Source organism: Protopterus annectens, chromosome 4.part1 (genome assembly GCF_019279795.1).
Source record: "Protopterus annectens isolate FY-2018-M chromosome 4.part1, PAN1.0, whole genome shotgun sequence".
Taxonomy (NCBI): domain Eukaryota; kingdom Metazoa; phylum Chordata; order Ceratodontiformes; family Protopteridae; genus Protopterus; species Protopterus annectens.
This window is the reverse complement of record NC_056734.1, coordinates 196,745,001-196,765,169: the sequence shown is the minus strand read 5'-3', so window position 1 is coordinate 196,765,169 and position 20,169 is coordinate 196,745,001. Positions and strand designations below refer to the sequence as shown.

Here is a 20,169-nt window from a genome sequence, read left to right as displayed (position 1 = left end):
GGAAAGTAACTCACACAAATATTGTAACATCAGAGAACAACTAGTTCTGAATGGTTGATTGTTATGTTGTTCTTATTGTTGTTGGCACTCCGCAGTCATTGCTCACAGGAGACGCATACTTGTGACAGTACATGTCATTCCTTACCAGTGCAGTGCATTTCTCTGCAGCACACAGTCACGTTGGCCATAGAGCTGCAGCCGTATACCCTCACTACTTTATGGTGTTGGCCAAGGAGCGAGTTCGACCCCCAAGATGGGAAAGCCAGCATTGGCAACTCCCTATCCCCCTAACAACCCCTGCAGTGCCCATGCTGTGAACCAAATATGTTATTGGTTTCATAGTTGAGCTTTACACCTCTGAGTCATGGAGCTGGGCAAGGACAGAACTTTCTTTTTAAGCTCAATGGGAGATTTTTCCAAAGTAAAGGATGCATTTAGAAAAAACTATGACTCAGCTTTGGCGTCAGTGTTAATGACTACAGTTTTAAAACTAAGGCCAGCATCTGTGGGGTTTCTACTGTATGCCTTGCAAGTTAAACAAATGAATTCACACAGTTAAGGATCTGTAGTAGTTGTGTAGGCCAGCATACATCACTTCAAAAAAATTGTTATGATATGGAGTAGAGTGCAAGATGTTTGAATTCATAAGCATATGATTGCAGACTGATTTGTTTGGTAAAATAATATACTTTTCAAGCTGAACAGTTTGCTTAGAGCAGTAAATGCTCCAGTATATGCCTAAATAGAGATAAAAACAGGATAACATGATTTTCTTAGTTGCCAGTTCTCTTCAACATCAATGGAATATCCCCATAACATTGTTAATCCTTGTATGGTGTAATGATGGCCTGGTATTAAACCCTGCCATCAGCCAAAATTAAAACTTCTACCATAAGAAATAAATAACATTAAATAGGTTTCTCCTACTATAGTGCATGATCAATTATTTTCATTAGCTTTGCATCAGGGCATCAGATCATTAATAGAATTCTGGAGCACAGCATTGGCTTCCTCACAAGTTGTAGATTACAAATTACAGCACATTTAGAAAACCATACTCCTCTGGTAGGCTATACATGTTCAAGTTTAAATTTATTTACCTCTTGTGATAAATCTAGGGGTTGATCGCTATGGGCAGGTATTTCAGCTGCCAGCTAGATCCTGACCATGAAATGGTTACGCTAGATGAATGTGGAACTAACTTTGAAGAGCTAAAAAGCTAGCTGGATCTGATGCTTTCTCCTCCAAAATCACATCTGCAAATTGTATGAGTTTCGGGGAGGTGATGAAGTAGCAGCAGAGGATCCCAATTTTGTACTTTGTTTTAGACAGCTCTGGTTCCAGAATGTTCAGTAACTTGAGTTTACCAGCTGAAAAGCCATGTCTTAGTGGTCCTTAAACTATGACATTATGTTTCTTTCTAATGAAGTTTGGAAACTGGGAGAGTTTCTGTCTCTCTGCAAGAAAGCTTCAGAGTGTGAAGAAGCTTTTGCTCACCTGAAGAATGGAAGTGCATATTCTTACTACATGTTCTTGCTGCAGTGAAAATCCCAGGTGAAAACTGAAACTGTTCCTTAGGGGAAATTTCCTCAACCAATATGTCTGATTGTTTGCTCTAGTTTTTAGCAGCCTATCTGAGGCTACAGTACTGGTGATTTTTGTTTGATATGCTTATGAATTATGGAACTGAGAACATATTTCAACTAAGAAGATAAAAGGGACAAACTAGCCAAGGAATGGGACATTGGAATGGCTGCAGGGGGGAGGCTCCATTCGACCATGATTTTGTGAGAGGGGAAGGGCAGCAAACTCAGACAGCCCCGGGTGAACTATACCTCTCAACTGTCCAGATTTTTGCAGAATTAATAGATTTTTGCTTCTTATTTTTGGTTTGTTCCTCATAAAATTTGTGGTTTTCTGGCAAATCATTTAGAAATGAAGTCACTAAATAATGACAGACATTGAGTTTCAGACTTCATAACCTTCAGAAAAATGCATGCTAAAGCAAGACCTGTTATTCTATCAACTAAGTTTATACAAGAGCAATTTTTAGTACTGTTTGTATGTTCCCCCGATATATTTGGCCTTGTCCAGATTTCCTGCATTAAGAGGTTGAGAGGCACGTGCAAATAAATCGCTTTATAGAATTAGGAATATCCAAACCTCTCAACTGTCCCCGATTTTGGCTCAAAATGTTGCACTCCCCCTAATAATCCTTCCACAAAATGGCAATTTTGGAAGAAAATGTGGAGGGTTTACAATTATAAATAACTAATAATCTGAGTTATAGATTACTTTTATTTCAGAAATGCATGTAGATTCTCTTATTTTGTCAGCTGCTCAAGTTAACAGTACTAATATTAAAAAAGTGTCCCTTCTTTGAAAGGTTCCCAGCTGCATTGTGTGGCAATTTGAATATTTTTGCAACACATTTTTTGTCAATTTTTCATAAAATTGTGGTTTTCTGGTAAATTAATGGTAAATCACTGAAGATTGAAGTTAGAAAATAATGACAGACATTTGAGTTTCAGATTTCATACCCTTCAGAAAATTCATACTAATGCAAGACCTATTACTGTTATCTTTCTAAGTTTATAAGAACAATATTTAAAAATAGTCCTTATTTGTGGGCCTTTGTCCCACTTTTATATATGGCTTTGTCCAGATTTCTTGCTCAGAGGTTGAGAGGTATGAGTGTCAGAGCCATCACCATCAGCCAGAGACATTTCAAACTGGACATACTTGTTGCACCCCACTCCCCCAGGTAGTGACTCTGGATGTGTCCAAGCAAGGCAAGGAGCAGTTATGCAGTGTAAGTGTGCAGAGTATTCCCCCATCCAAGGAAGACACAGGTACGACCGTGGCTTTTCATCTGTCCTTGATTTTGCAGAATGTTCTGGTTTTCAGTCATATTTTATACTGTTGATTTATGCTTCTTATTATTCAGGAAATGCATGCTGTCGCAGTGCCCTGTTGCTCTGTATTTAAGTAGCAATGCTTTAATGACCATCAGGTAAGCTTTGTCTGAGATTGTAAGATGCAAGTAACCTTTAATAAGCATACTGTTAAAGAATTACCGACATTGAAAGACTTTTTGTTGTTGCCATGCAGAGAATATTTACATATCTAGATAACGTATAAGCTTTAGGTATTGAAATGCATATGACAGTATTTGTAATAAAGGACAGTATTTGTAATAAAGGACAGTATTACACTATTTTCAGAAGCTCATTACATTTGTTGGAGAATTGCAGTAATCTTTGCAGGCTTTTTACCCGTAAACTAAACAGAATGCCAAGCTATCATGTCTGGTCCTTAACCTGTGCAGTAATCATTTAAGCAATGTATCTTGAGCTTGTTTCTTGTTTGCTGTTCATTTTTACTTTGATCATGTTTTCCCCATGAAACAAGTAGATAGTTATCAGGCAGCAGGTCTTTTTTGGATAAGAAACATTTTTACAAGTGAGGGGTATCACAGAGATTGCTACTTTCAGCATAGTACTTGGTACTTTTATAAAGCTGAATATAAATTATAATTAGAACTGCAGTGCAAGGAGAAGTGGTTTGAGTTGAGTGCTGCTTGTTTTTCTTATACTTGATTTTGACCGGCATTCCAGTAATGTATTTAAAAAGTAATTTATTTTTTCATGCCTCACAAGCTTTTTGTTTTCATCTAGTTATTAAGTAAGCTGTCATGTAGCCAATACAGTGAAATATTTTTTTTCTTCTACACTTCATTTTGTCTTGATTGGATTCTTGTAATGATGGTTTGGCACACAGGGCAGTGTATTTAATTAAAATTCTAGCTGTTGTGGTTTTAAGCATAGCTCCACCCCTTCCCATTGGCCCAACCCATTCAGCTGTATCCTGCAGCCCCCCTTTGACTTGAAGTCACCAGCCGCCACTGCTGCAGACATCACAGCCACCTACAGGAAGGGAGTTTGTTCATCCATTCCTTGAATCAGTTGAATGCACTCAACAGTTCTAATTAATTCTAATTAATTAATAAAGAAATTAGTGTACACACACAAACCAGTATTCACAGTAAATGGTAGCATGCAGGTAAAATGGCTGGCAGTGCACTGCATTAAAACTCAAGTCACCACATGGAAGAGAAAGCTAGAAGTGAAAAAGATATACACTTTCCTAAGCATTCCAAAAGAAAACACATTAAAGTGCCGCTGTATGCAAGCGTCAAAAGTAAACAGTGCAAAAGCTAGTAACATAGCAAAAATCAACAAGGAGCATTCACAAGTACAGCCTTGGCCAACCTGTGTTACTAATTGCAGTATACTGCCCTTCAAGAAATGTTAACAATGTTTGTACACATTCAGAAGAGGATACATAAACAAGCACCTTTATACAGATTTCCAGATGGTAACAAAGTGGTGGGAGGATCCATGTTGCTGACAGAAGGAAAGATGAACTAAACAAAGTAAAAGCACTGCTTTTTTCCTGTCCTTACAATCTTACAACCCCAAACTCTTCATTCTACAATTAAACATTCAGCACTGACAAATCTGTGCACACTTTAACCCGCAATGCTATTACATTTCCTAGCCCTAAGGAGAGTTTCAAAAAACTGAGATAATCTGACAGCTAAACCTTTTCCCAAATCTCCACATGCTGTTTGTTGCTAAATCCTATTTAGAACATGTTTCTTCACCTGCCACTAGATGAGGCTTCAGCGTGCCGCCTGAGTGTTGACATGCATGTTAAAAATATTGGAAGAATAATACTATTCAGACTGCAAATTGAAGCTCTGATCACGAGACATCAGGCGAGCTAAATATACTGAGTAGTACGGATTTAAATAAAATGGCGCATTTTCCTTGTAGCCCTTCTGCAGCCCTATTATAATTATTTGGGGTTATGACCATAATTAAACAAAAGATACTGCATTTTAACGGAAATAAAATATAAAATAAAATAAAATGTAATGCAAATAGAAAGCTGTAGTTACATGTTTTTCTTAACTCTTTAAAGTTTAGGTTTAATTGTGATATACTTTACGTTTATGAGATAGTATGCTTAGACTGCACCTACCTGTGAACATATCCGAAGCCAGCGACTGACCAACAGAATCCATTTGCAGGGAAGCCATATAATCCAGCCAACAGAACCGATCTACACGATGCCCGCACAGCGAAATCCCCATGAGAGCTGAGAGAGAGCTCTCAGCTCACTCCTCATTGGCCCTGTCTGCAAGGGAAGCAGTCCGGAGCTCCTCTGTTCTGTGCAGTCGTCGACCGCACAGATTCCTGGGTATCCTACAGCACAGGTTGCTGGGTACCTGTTTTGCTGCATTCGGACTGCCGATAGAGGCAGTCTGAATGGATTTTTTGTTTCACAGATTTTTTTTTCCTTGTTTTTTTTCTAGGTGGGCGGGCTGTCCGATAGCATGAGCCGCCCCTGGTTGGCACCAACTAGAAAATTAGTAGCATGCTTTCTTGCCTCTGTTAGAATCTGCTGCAAGTCCACGATAAACAGTTGCCTAAAGGAAAAAAAAGACTGCATCATCTAGGCAGTTAGTTGAAGTTGATTCAGGTCAGGGTGTATCAAACACCTCTGATCTTGAGTGAATAGATCCATTGTGTGAGGAAGCTTGTGATAATTGCCCCTGCCCATTTCCAACAGAAAGGAACATCACTGTTGCCTGGGCCAGAAAGGGAGTCACTACAAAGATCTCCTGGAGAAAAATCTTCCCAGCTGATTATTTAGAGAGAAGGCAAATGGACATACTAGAGAAACTCCCCACAGATGGATCAAATCTTGGAAGACCCCACCCCCCAATCTAGTTTGCATAAGTCAGGGTCTGCCTTGTCCTGTTCAGCTTGTCTGCCATACAAGAATGAAGGTGGCCTGCATAGTGAAATTGTGCTGAAAAGCAATATCCCAAGTTAACATGGCTAGTCTGCAAAGATAGTATATCCTTCTTCCCCAACTGAAATTGCATGACATGACTGCTATTGACTGAAGCAACTTGAAGAGGTCCTAGGGACCAAAGATGATTCAAACAGTTAAATTTCCTTGAACAGGGCAAGCATCTTTTTCATATATATGACCTAGTATCTGTCCCAGATGTCCCAAACACCTTGCACTATTATACCTCCTGAAACTGCTCCCCAAGCAAAGTCTGAGATATCTGTGATGGCTGACTGCTTTGGAACAGGGGGGAGACCCAAATTTAGGGATATTTGTTGTCTCAGCCAAGTATTTTTTCTATTGACAAGGCCCAACACTGTGATTTGTAAAGACAAGGGATGTTGATGCTGGGACCAAAGAGACTTTGGATACCACTGTATCTTTCTCAAGTGGAGTTTTGTCAGGGTTATTATGAGAATCAAAGATGCCATGAGACCCAAAATCCTGAGGTATTTCCTTGTAGTAAGTGAAGTCTGAGTAGAAAACCTAACAGATCTAGATATAGATCTATTTTTCCTGTGGAAGAAGCTAACACCCAAGGAGTACAATCCCATAGAAGGAGTCAAAAAGACTTTTGAATGTTGCCTTGGAATTTCAACTTGTATAAGAAAGCTCTCATCCAAGTGAGAGATTCCTGACACTTTGAAAAAAGACTCTGCAAAGATTAGCAAGCAATCTAAATATGGAAAAGCAAACATGGATTCCCTGTATCCTGCAGTGAACTAAAACTGGAGCTAGCCACTTAGTGAACACTCTTTGTGCAACTGATAGTCTAAAGGGTAAAGCACAGGGCTAATAAAGTGATGCAGACAAACACACCTTAAGAAACACCTGAAGTCTGGATGAAAAGGAATTAGATGAAAAGCATCTTTTCAATGTAAAATTGCTAAGAAACTTGAATGAGGAAGAAGAGGTAACAGACTGTGAAGTGACATCAATTTTGAAGTTAGGCACGGTCACAAACACGTCTACGAAGAAAGACCCAGGACTGGTCTCCAAGCATCTTTTTTTTTGGCACTAAATACAAAAAACATGAGGAACTGGTGCTGCCACTCCCTGGAGCAGCATGTAATGAAGGACAGGTAGAAATAAAATAGTCTGGTCTGGTTGATGAGGAACAACCTCCTAGCAAGGAGGAATATACTCTCCCTGCCATGTATAACTTTGATGAATTATCTTCAGAGCCCATTTGTCTGAAAACATCTGTTGCCAAAAAGAAAACTGGAGATTCAGACTTTCTGGAAGGGAAAAGAGACTGACAGGGTGCGAGGGAGGTAACAAACTCATTTAAATAGGTAAATCTTGGTTTTGGGGGTTCTGGAAATCTTTTGGAACACCCTTGCCATTATTCCAAAATTGGATGAGAGATTAGAGAATCCCTTAGAAAATTAGAAAAAAGAGAGCAGAAAATGTTAGAGATTACCTGATACAGCTTACCCCTTTAATCACGCTTTTTAATCAACTCTGCAGCAAAGGAACCAAAAAGTGAATCTTTATGCAAAAGAGAAAATAACATCTCATTATTCACATCCTCTTGGGAGGTGCTGAGAATGCAGTCTAGCAAACCACCTCAAATCAGTACCAGAGGCTATAGCCCTAGAAGAATTAACCAATGAGTCATATACACACTGTAAACAGACAGCAGGGATTAGTACAATAAAAAGAAACTAAATAACTTAAAGTGATGTTTCCTCACAAGAAGAAATTGTAGACTAAACATTCTTCATACTTTCACAATTAGTCAGAACACACATTACTATGTGAGCCCAACAATTCAAAATTCTGAAAATCAAAGTTGCAGATGCATAAACTTTTTTTCCCATACCAAGCAGTAATCTTCCCATCCTTATCAGAAAGACAAGGACTGGAATTAACTAAATGTTTAGCAGCAGTAGGATTAACTAAAGCTATAGCTTTTGGGTCAGGTTTGGGAAGAGTGTATAAAAACTTAAAAAAGACAGGAACATTACACATTCTATCTGCCTTTTTTAGGGGCAGCAGGCTGGCTATCAGGAAAACTACAGACAGACACACACACACTCACACACACACACACACACACACACACACACACACACACACACACACACACACACACACACACACACATCCTCTAAAGCTGACAGAACTTTCTTCTGAGAAAGAAATTTCTTCTGGAAGACGTCATTGAGTTTTTTGAGGGACTGAGAAACCTCAGTGTACTCCCACTGAAAGCACGGGTACATCCTGGAAATAGTCTCAAAGAGAGAGGAACTCCAAAGGGAGAATCAGAAACTGAGCTCTTCTCTGAGTCTGAATCAGAAAACTGAGAAGAAAAGCTGTATCTTTCCCTTCATCTCCTTGTCTGGATTCAGAATCTTGAATCTCTTCAGGAAATTAGGCATCCTTCTTTCTTTAACCAGAAAACAATAAATAAGAGGGATCAAAAGCCTGAATAAACCCCAAGCCAGACCCAGTAAACTATTCCTGTCTAAGAAAATTTGAGGAGGAGGAGTAGATACATGTTAAGTTTTCTGTTTCATTTTGACAGGAAAAACGGGGTCAACAGTGTTATAAATAATGTCACTAGCTTCCCAAGGAATGATCACAACAGTCTCACAAAACAGGGAAGCCTTCCTCGTTCCCTCTACCAGGACCAACAATAGTGGCTCTCCCTTGCCCTCGGAGGGGACCACAAAAGCAGCAGAGGACATAGATAACCCCCACTCTATAGTGAATGTAAGCACTACACTAGAGGGATCTGGGGTAAAAGATGAGTGGTCTGAGGTAGAACAAATGGCCACAGCACAGTCACCCACCCGAAGCTGAGGCAAATTGCTAACCTGCTGTGGTGGTGAAGACTGTTTAATAAACTTTTTCTTTTTGTGACTTGAAGAAGGACCAACCTTGGGACTGACTGTTTATTCCATGGTCAAGTCAAAATGGTGCCTCTTTCCAGGGGGAAGCAAGCAGCAAAAGCCAGTAAAAATGTTAATGTCTTTAAAAGTCACTTTTTTCACTCAAAAGCACAGTAAAAATCACTATAAAATACTTGACAACCCCAAAAGTAAAATACACACCATATCTCTACAGAAAAAAATGTTGTTTAAATACTTTAAACAACTTTTAAACTGTAAGGATAAAAAGAGCTCTCTCATTTAAAAGTACAATACAGTCACATGACAGTCCGTTAAAATATAAACTCCTAGCTTTAAAATAACTTTCCTGAAGAGCATAATATTAATAATAAACAAAGAATATTGAATGGAAGGTGTTTTCTGCAAGGGGAACTTATCTGCCCAGCAAAGTAACAGCACAAGCCGATCATCAGTCCTCAAAAGTCTCAAGGGAGCGTACTTTTCAGTGGCAGTAAAGCTCTGAAGGGCTTAGTGCCCTAACTCTAGCTGCCCAATTGTTTGGACATGTGGAAAGTGCCATGAAGCTTTGGAAGCTGGCTGGCTGCTATATCCTTGGCAGGATACAACTCATATAGTTAAGGCAACTGCAGCACTTTGATGAACATCTCAGTATTTTTTGGAAAAGATGCATCTATGTCTATGGGTATGAGTAAAAGCATTCAAGCAATATAGACAGAACATGGAGACATCAGAGAATAGTGCAAAGATACAGTGAACAATTGCACAAGGAAACTGACTGTAGCTGCTTTATGGACAATGGTCAATCCCACCATTTGCTACCAACAGCATACTACCTGCAGCAAAACAGTCACCATGAAATATTGAATTCTAGCAGCATGCTACCTCCAGCATGATAGTCTGTCCCTGATTGTTATCCTAAATGTTGTTCTGTTTGTCACCTGAAATGGTGAAATTTAGAATGACCTTTATGTACATACTGTAAACACTGTAAACAACTTTGGTTTTGTTGTCAACTTAATCTCTGCAATGTTTCTCTGTACATAATACTCTGTAACAAATATAATGCTCTGCATCCAACATATGTTTGTTCCAAGACCCTTTAGAAAACATTTGATTTTCCAGTTGAAAAGGGTCTTTGGACCACACCATATACCCATTTACCAAACAGTGGTAAATAAATAGTTAAAATGAGCAGACTGTCATACAAGTAAGTCATGAAAATGTATGAGTTGTCTATCCACATGTTCACAAAGGCAACTAGAATGTGCAAGCTGACTGTACATTTACCTGGCTTAGCAGTACCATGCAATAAAGGTTCTCTATTATATGATCGAAGACGCATTCTTACAAATGCGTCTTGATGGAACTTGAAAGCACAAAATGTCAAAATACCAAAACGGCATATAAGGGAATTCTTGGCCGCATTCGTTATTTTGCCATTTTCGTCACTGCAGTGCGATCTCGAAGTTGGTAAATTTCAGTAGGGGGCCCCCCACTTTATGTAATGTTTTAAAGGTTTTTTTTTGGAACAGCGATTTTTTTCCCTGGGGAAAAAAATTGCTGTTCTAAGTGTTTGGAATTGTAAGCTTTCACTTACATGGGGTCGATAAATCAGCGTTCGCTTTTTTTAAGCGTTTGCTGATTTAATATAGACCTGCAGTAAAGATAAAGTCAGAAATTAGGCACTGATCTGACTGAACTGAATAAAAGACAGAATTTAAAAGCTTTTCCAGGTAAAACACTATGTTATCTTGAGACCTATTGTCCCAGGATTGAGGGCTCAAACAACCACAGTCTTGAAATTGTAAAAGAAAAAGTAACTTTTACCAGAGTTGTAGTTATGTCAGCTGATGCCCTGGGCAGTCCCCAGACAAGTGACACCCCAAACAGAAGCTTAGGACAAAAAAGGTTTAAGAATGTGCAATATCACCTTCAGTTTCTTAAATGAATCACAGTATTACTCTCATTCCAGATGATAATTGCGTATAGGTGTTATTAGCCATGCCAACAGGGCATATCTAGCATCACTTGCAAAGCAGAGCAAGGGACACTTTTATGAGTGGACTGTGGTCCACATACCTGTTGATTTGTTTGTGCAGTCTGGTGATGGAGTTGAATGCAGAATCATCTAGATATCCTTGTAGTATATCATCTCACACAAATTGCTGGTATAGATCAAATATGTGCCACATATGGGAATCGTTGGAACATTAGCTGGCAGCTGATACTGTGTAATTCCTTCATGACTGACATACTTCATGTCTTTTAGACTAGAAAGGGCCTCAAATGCAATTTGGATGCAGTTATGGCCTCTACAACCTCTAGAATTCCTGCATAGTGGTATTTCTCTCCTACAAAGTCCACAGGAGCCACATACATTCCTCCACATCTTCCAGCATGACATTAATGAATTGGAGTAGGATTCATGAGACATATGCCTGCAAAACTCCTTCTGACTGGAAGGACAGTTAAGATTACACAGACATTATTTATTCACAGGAATAGCTATTCCATACATCCCAACTGATTCTATTTGGGAAAGGCATATGTCTACAAACATCAATATGGTGCCTCTCTCCATGCAGTAGCATTCAGTTATGTCCCTGTCATGGAGGTAATGGTAAGACAGCTGCAGACAGACCCATCTTCAATATCAATGGTGACAAGAAGCAAGTGTAACAAGTGTTATTCATTAATACCAATGACATTCTTAGCATCTTAGTGCCGTCAGTTTCTATCTTTAACAAGAATGACAGTGTACAGATTTTTTCCTTGACTTGGCTCAATACACAATCTTTATATGTTGCTGAATTACTCAGTCATGTTATTTACCCCCATCTGCAGTCACACCTGATCTCATTTCCATAATGACATTCATTTGCATACTATTGTATGGCCATTTGCATAGGATGCTGAAAGCACTACTTCCCATGATACTATTATTGTGCTATGTGTGCCTCTGTGAATCTCCACTCATTACACTACTGCACTTAATGTAGCGTGATGTTCCTGAATATCAGAGTCCAGTTTTGCAACCCGTCTTTTTCCCTCACTATTGTAAATGATGTTAAAGAAACATATGTTGTTCTATAATCTCTGAATATGGTTTTGTTAACACTGAGCAGTTTTGCAAATACTGACTATTGTTTTGTAAATACTTATCATTGTACTGTAAACAATGAAGCCTTGTTCACATGTTCTGTCCTTGGTTTGGGTTGTGACTGAAAAAGAATCCTTGATCAGCCTGATTACCCAATTAACAAATGACAAACAAACAACCAAACAAATAAATAAAATGTAATTTTTACAATTGTTGAAAAAGTACAGTTTTGTACCTACCATAAATGTAGATGTTCGAGGATTCCCTTGCTGCAGTCCTGACTATTGGGTATAGTCCGCGTCCCAGTCGGCCCGAATACCAGAGTATAAGGCTGACGTCGGTCATGGCGCCTTAGACTGACGTCAGTACGTCAGGGTACTAATGCGCATGACCGACGTCATTTCCTCAGTCTTTTCTTGCCCCAGATGTCAGAAGACCCAAAAAGACAAGTCCCAAAAACAACCTGCACCAAAAAACATGTACAATATATACAGCAATATATAGAAAAAATATAAGCATGTAAACTCACCTACACAACCACCCTGAAACACAGAGGGAAGGAGGGAGGGTAAATTGGACTGCAGCAAGGGAATCCTCGAACATCTACATTTATGGTAGGTACAAAACTGTACTATGTTCTTCGTCTTCCCTTGCTGCAGTCCTGACTATTGGGTAGAATCCCAAAGCAGAGGTAAGGGAGGCTGGCAAATTATAAAGTAGCAGGAGCTGACAACATGCCTTGTAAAACAGCTGTGGCAAAACCAGCCCTAGTCTTAGAGTATATAGGCAGGTGATAATGCCTAGAGAAAGTATGCACTGAACTCCAAGTAGCTGCTTCCAGAATATCCTTAGTTGCCATTCCCCTTAGAAATGCTGTTGAAGTGGCAGTAGCCCTAGTGGAATGAGGCCTAATCCCAGCTGGAACCTCTTTGCCATGATGGGAATAACAAAATGCAATGCAAAAGCCAATCCACCTAGAAATAGTTTGTTTTGACACAGGCTTGCCCTGTGAACTCAAAGCAAAAGAAACAAGTAACTGCTGAGACTGCCTAAAATTCTTAGTCCTGCTCAAATAATAACGCAATTGCCTGTGTACATCTAAAGTGTGCAAAATCTTTTCCCCTTTATTTTGAGGATCTGCAAAAAACGTAGGCAAATGAATAGTTTGGTTTAAAGCCACACTAGAAACCACCTTAGGCATAAAGGAAGGATTAGTACGTAATGAAACCCTGTCCTTATGGAAAACCAAAAGGGCTCTACTGCCATAAGGGCCTGCAACTCAGACACCCTTCTTGCAGAAGTAATAGCCAACAGAAAAGCAGTCTTCCATGACAAATATTTCAATTCAGCAGTAGCTGCAGGCTCAAAAGGTTGTAGAGTAAGTTTTTCCAACACAAAATTGAGATCCCAAGCAGGAGTAGGAGCTCTACGTGGGGGTCTTATATTCTTTGCCCCTCTAAGAAACTGCTTGAACAAAGGATGCGAAAACAAAGGTGGGTCACAATCATAGTGAGCTGAAATTGCTGCAGCATGAACCTTTATGGAAGAGAAGGACAAACCTTTGTCCAATAATTCAGTAAGATATTGAAGAGCCACACTCAAATTAGGCTCTGAAATCTCCAAATTCTTTGCTGTACTCCAAAATAAAAATCTCTTCCATTTTTCTGCGTACACTCTCCTAGTACTAGGCCTTCTAGCTTCCATAATCACATTTAAAACTTGTTGAGGAAGCTGAGACCTGCTGTGCTTCAACACAGAATATGCCAAGCTGTGAGATGAAGAGATTGAAGCTTGACATTGAGCAGATGACCGTCCTTCTGAGATAACAGATGAGGAATCAGAGGTAAAGGCCATGGAGGCTTCTTTACAAGACTCCTTAGAAGTGGGTACCAGTGTTGCCGAGGCCAATCTGGAGCTATCAAAATCATCCTTGGCCTGTCTTGTCTGACCTTTAATAATACCTTTGGAAGAAGAGGCAGAGGTGGAAAGGCATAGACATGAAGGTTTTTCCAACTGAAAGACAGAGCATCCACTTTCCAAGCTGTGTGATGAAACCCTTTTGTGCAATACTTTGGCAGCTGGTGGTTTAGTGGAGAAGCGAACAGATCTATGTCTGGAGTTCCCCATGACACTGTCAATTTCTGAAATACATGAAGATCCAGTTTCCACTCGTGGGGATCCATGATTTGTCTGCTTAATACATCTGCTAGGGAGTTCTGTGCTCCTGGCAGAAACCTTGCCTGAAGAGTCAGTTGCAGGCTTAACGCAGTCTCCCATAAAATCATTGCTTGCCTGCATAGAGGATAAGAATGTGTTCCCCCTTGCTTGTTGATGTACCACATGACAGTTGTGTTGTCTGTTAGAATCAACACCTGCCCTGGAAGAAGCAACTCCTTGAACGCCATCAATGCAAACTGGACTGCTAACATCTCCTTCATGTTGATATGTAGATGCTGTAGTCTGGCAGGCCACTTGTCTTGTATCCACTTTCCATTTAGATGAGCTCCCAAGCAGTGTCCGAGGCATCTGTCGTTAAAATCTGACTCGCCTCTGAGCGGTTTACAGAGAGTCCCTTGTTTAGGTGACATTCCTGAGCCCACCACAAGAATTCCTTTTGAAGGCAAGGTATTATGTGAATGACAGTGTCGAAATCTTGGCAGTGCTGTGTCCATACATTTTTGAGATACCATTGCAGCTTCCTCATATGCAGTTTGGCATTGGGAAGCATCAGAATACAAGATGCCATGAACCCTAATGCTTGAAGGACTGTCCTTGCAGTCAGCACGGACTGATGAGATAGTTGATGGAAGTAAAGTGACAGACTCTTTTGTTTGTCCGGGGTTAAAAAGGCCATCTGGGCTGCTGTATTCAGTCTCACACCCAGAAAGCACATGTCTTGAGAGGGTACTAGACTGGACTTTATTTCGTTCACAGAATACCCTAGGCATCTTAGCACTGCTATGACATCCGGTTAAATACTGAGGCAAGAAAAAACCAAAATGTTCCCCAACAGGGTTACTTAGCCAACTCTGTTTCGGTCTGAAACTCCGGTTTCGGAAAATCTCAGAACGCCAACCTGCACTCGCAAAATTGCTTCTGCATCGGACCATGCGGCAAAAAAGACTGAGGAAATGACGTCGGTCATGCGCATTAGTACCCTGACGTACTGACGTCAGTCTAAGGCGCCATGACCGACGTCAGCCTTATACTCTGGTATTCGGGCCGACTGGGACGCGGACTATACCCAATAGTCAGGACTGCAGCAAGGGAAGACGAAGAACATCAATACTGTGGAATCAGTCCCTTTACTTAAATTTTAAAGGCCTCCATGCTGATATGCAGATGTATAAGACTAGTTTATAAAAGTGACCCCACATCTGAATATCTTACTTCTCATTTTATTGTTAAACTGCAAACAAGGTAACTGCCATAGAATAAGAGTATATTCATACAGCTGCATTATCACAGATGAATATCATCAGCTCCTACTGAAATGGGGGTGAAAATATCAGACACAAAACTGATTACAACTTTTGCACCATCTAATAAGTTATTATGAGGTTTTCATGGAAAATACTTTCAAACAAAACCAGGTAAAATTCCACTACCATTATATTTCTCAGATTTACAGTTTTGGCTGTGTAAGAGAAATGTATTTTCTCACTCATTTTAATTGCATTTCATTTCTTATAACTAATGCAAACTAATGCAATTTATATATCAACCATGTGTAAGGCCAACCATCAACATAAAAACTGTATCCAAATGCACTCTTCCAAACTATAAAAATGGCAAATCAGCTGAAAATTCATCCAGAGGATGGAGATTTCTCCCTGGGCTGAAGGAGTTTCTTCCTAACCTAAGGAAGGATTACAATAAGTAGTAGTAGTAGAGATGCAGACCTCTTCGTGGGGTTTGCGAGGACAAGACCCACACGACAAATAGATAAAACTTCAAGAACAGATTATTGGATGAATTTTTTTCAGCCATTGTAGAGGAAAGTTGCTTTTGGCCAAATGATCCGAATTGCTAAAGTTTTTGCTCTGAGGTATAAGAAAGTGCCTGTTTAGTTTTTTTTGGTCTTTGGATGAATAATGCCAAATTATTAACCTGAAGAATGTATAGCTACCACAAAGGTCAACAGTAAGCACTAACTGTTGATGAATTATTACAGCAGAATTTGTATAAAAACTTGAATGAATAACACAAACCATAGTAATGTGTACACTGCTCTCAAAGTTTTGTCATTTTCTGATTCACATCCACATTCCTTTAAAAGCATCATTCAGTGGAAACAAACTGAAATAAAGTAATTTCTCTGGAAACAAGCTTCCATTGACTCTGTGGAACATTTAAATTATTCTTTCATTATCTTACCCTTGAAGAAAGTTGTATATCTGTCCGAGCTCCCTTCTGAAGTAACATCCTTACTGCATCAGTGTCAGCAGCTTTAATTGCAAAAAATAGAGCATGCATTGGAACAGATGAGCTATTTGGATCTGCTCCTCGAGAAAGCAGCAACTTGATTGTAGATCTCAGTCTTCTATGCCTAAAATAAATTAAACAAAAAGTGAGATTACCAGATTCAGATTAAACATTTCCAGAAAAGCAGTATCCATGGCTTATAAAGTCTGTGTAGGAAGTTAAAAGTTTGCACAGAGAAGAAATATTGTTATACAAGAAAAATATCCTCATATATTATTAAAGATAAAATGTCAAAGCAAATGTAACAATCAACAGAACTGTAGCATGTGTGTGCTGCTCAGTTTCAAAGGCATTCTGCTCACATAGTTTGTCTTGGAATTATATTCCTTTTCCCCCAGGAATCCAGCTACATAAGATAAGATACCACAGGACTGTACAAATAATGTGTCAATCGTGTCATTACACACTTCAGTTAATGGAGAACATTATTAAACAATACCAACCATAAAACCTGAAAGCTATGCCTGTTGTATACATTATTTATATGATTTAAAAATCAATGTATTTTTCTCTTCCTTTCTTCTTTTCTTCAGTTTCACTTTGATAGTACTTATTTTATAACATTTATTCAATAAAATTAGCTGCACTGGGAATTTTGAAGCTTACACAGAGAATGGTTAATATGCAGAAGGGTGGAACAGGTAATGCTGGGAAACAGCATATTGACATTTGCCACATGAGGATATCAGCCTAATTTCACAAACATTCCACCATACCTCTACCCAAATAAAAAGAAGTCTGGCACTCATTTATCTTTGTTATTGAGTTGTCGTATTTGCATCAGTAATTCTATATATTCATACTTTTAATATTTAGCCCTTTTACTCTGGTGTCTTTTCCAACGCCATGCTTTGATACTTTGTCTATAATATCATTGTGTCTTTTCCATCATGTAATCCATTTTTCCTAACTAGTCTGCTGGTTTTGCAGCAGTTCTATGGTAGTGGCGAGTAAGTTCATTCTTGGCAAGCTTCCATTGGCTCCATGGTACAAAGGAATGAAGCCATGACTGTGACCCTGGATTGACTAACATCTCAGACACTGCATGAAGCAGTCAGGAGGGTTGAGAGTGAAAGGCTAATGCAGTCCTTGTGGAAAGGAGAAGGCCCATTCCAATGCATTACTGATACTGGATAGAGATTGGGTGAAAGCAAAACAGTATGTGAACTACACATACTCTTTGATATGATAGTGGTGCAACAGCTAGCATTGTCACCTCATAGCAAGAGGTTCTCCTGTTTAGTTCCCAGCTGGGGTGCCTTCTGTGTGGTGTCTGCATCTTCTCCCTGTGTTCATGTGGGTTTTCTCCTGGCTTTCTGGTTTCCTCCCACATTCTAAAGATATACAATAGGTATACTGGGGACTCTAAATTGTCTACAAGTGTGAGAATGTGCATGTGTAATACAGTAGGAAGACCTAGCAACCTACTTCATGAGTATTATAACTACAACAAAATTTCTGTGGGATCTTTTGCAGCACACCTCTCCAGAAGGACTTACGGACACTAGGACGACAAAACTTAGACACAGCTGTTTACAAGAGAGGCTTTTCTATCACTTTCTGATGTCCACCTCCATTACAACTGTTACAGCTGACTGGCTCCCAAATCTTCTTCAGTTACCCCTTCAGACGCCACAAGCATGAAACCATCAGATGAATCAATGGAGATTTTAAAGTATCAATAAATGAATGTTAGCAGCAACGCTCATAGTGTTGTATAAGGGGAAAGAAGAAAAGAGGATCATGCAAATTACAAAACAATATTGTTATGTAATGTTGATATTTGCAAGAATAATAACAACTAAATTAAAGCTGATACTTTCAAGGATCATAAGTGAAAAGCAAGCAGAGATTGAGAGGTATCTGTCAGCTAACTACTGGAAAGTTATGTTAAACATCAATGAATAAGCAGAGAGGAAGGAGACAGGCAGGCAGCATACTACTTATGGACACAGAGAAGGTCTCTGAATGTGTTAGCTGGGGATATATGTTTAATCCATTAATTACAAAGCTAGAGGGAATGTTTAATGAGTGGAACAATATTACAATATCAGACCTTCTATTACTATATTAAGATTACTGTACTAAAGTAATATCTTTCGGCTTTTCTCGCCAATCTCACCAATCTATGAAATTAATTTAAAATGGGTGGCGAAAGCCAAACACACTCTGGCTAGGCTTATAAATGCCCTAGGGCAGATAGCCTAGTATGAACCTATAATATCATACAGGTAGTCACAGTAGACCAACATTTATTAATAAATCAGGGAAGAACATCTATGGCATCTTGGAAAGTCATAAAAATGAATAATGTCAGAATAAAGGGCAACTAGAGTTGAAATTATTGTATGCAATGTGGCTTCAAGGCCAATAGTCCTTCTTTTTATCACTGTAATACAGGAAAACGCCATGCACTGCCAAAGAACTTTAAATGTTCTTCCACTTAAGTAGCAACCAACACACATTTTTCAATTGCCAATGATGAATTTGTGATACATGTCCTCTCTACCATCTTAGCTTTCACTCATTCCAAAAAATCCAGTCCTTCATCTCCATGCAACACAGTGAGTCTCAAGTTCTTACTACAAGCCTTATCTTCCACTGCAGCCAGTTGTTGATGCATATTTTCGACTTGGACACCTAATTATTCTATTCTACTTCACACTACAACCACTTGTTGATCAAGCTGCATCACAGTAATCTGTTAAGCACACAGAAACTCAATATCATCAACTCCAGCTACCGACAATCTTCTTGCATGTTCTTTTAGCAGCACAGAAATGTGCCACAAGCCAAACATCTCATTAGTCATTTAGCATTCACCCAAATTCATTTTCATCATCTACAGAACACTACAGTGGTGGCCTTCTCACCTCCCGATTCTTGCCATTCCACATATCTTTTTCACCAATCACATTTTCAAGTAGGGTTTCCATTTTTTTCTGACATCATTTGAACAACAAGACCAGTTTCTAGAATTTCACTTATACATGTGAATAACCAAAAAAAATTAACTGTAATATACACAGCAAACAGGGGACACAACCAACATCTTAATGCAACATAAGACTTTTCCTACATCTCCAAATATTTTGAATACAAACATTCTTATCTGGCTTACATTACACTCTTTTATTTGACTTAAGGTAGTACAGTAATCTTAATAGGCCACGGTGGTGCAGCGGTTAGCGTTGTCGCCTCACATCAAGAGGTTCTCCGGTTCGATTCTCGGCTGGACTGCCTTCTATGTGGAGTCTGCATGTCCTCCCCATGGTCGAGTGACATTTAAAGACATGCAGGTAGGTGCGTGCGTGAATGGGTGTGCCTTCATTGAAGGTTGGGTGTTGGGCTGGCACCTCGGTACCGTAAAAATCTACTGCCAATCATAAGCGGACCGTAGTTCTGCTGTGGCGAGAAAAGCCGAAAGATATTACTTTAGTACAGTAATCTTAATATAGTAATAGAAGGTCTGATATTGTAATATTGTTTCACTCATTAAACATTCCCTCTAGCTGTGTAATTAATGTATGTTATTAATGCCACATCATAAGTGACTACAAAGGGAGTTAATGTTAAACCAGTTAGCTCTGCTAACAGTGATGTTTCAGGTCTCACTATACTTCAGTGCCATCAGTCTGAGAAGTGAGACTCTGCAGCAGGGATCCAGCTGTAGAGGCAGAACTCAGCACTCATAAGCCTGATCTCTCATTCCAGTGGAAATGTATAGGATTCTCCAGTCTTAAACAGTCTATGCTACCAACAGTTAGGCAGCTCTGCCAGCTTAACAAAAAGTGTCAGTTT

The 20,169-nt window shown here is 39.3% G+C and overlaps 1 protein-coding gene across 1 annotated transcript in view; it reads right to left on the bottom strand.

The window, feature by feature from the left end:
• The window catches only part of ANKMY1 (ankyrin repeat and MYND domain containing 1), a 1,970,922-nt gene that overhangs the window by 1,242,158 nt on the left and 708,595 nt on the right, over positions 1-20,169 (bottom strand). The window contains exon 8 of the mRNA XM_044070101.1: positions 16,261-16,432. Coding sequence (XP_043926036.1) covers positions 16,261-16,432 — 172 coding nt within the window. The remainder of the gene's footprint in view (positions 1-16,260; positions 16,433-20,169) is intronic.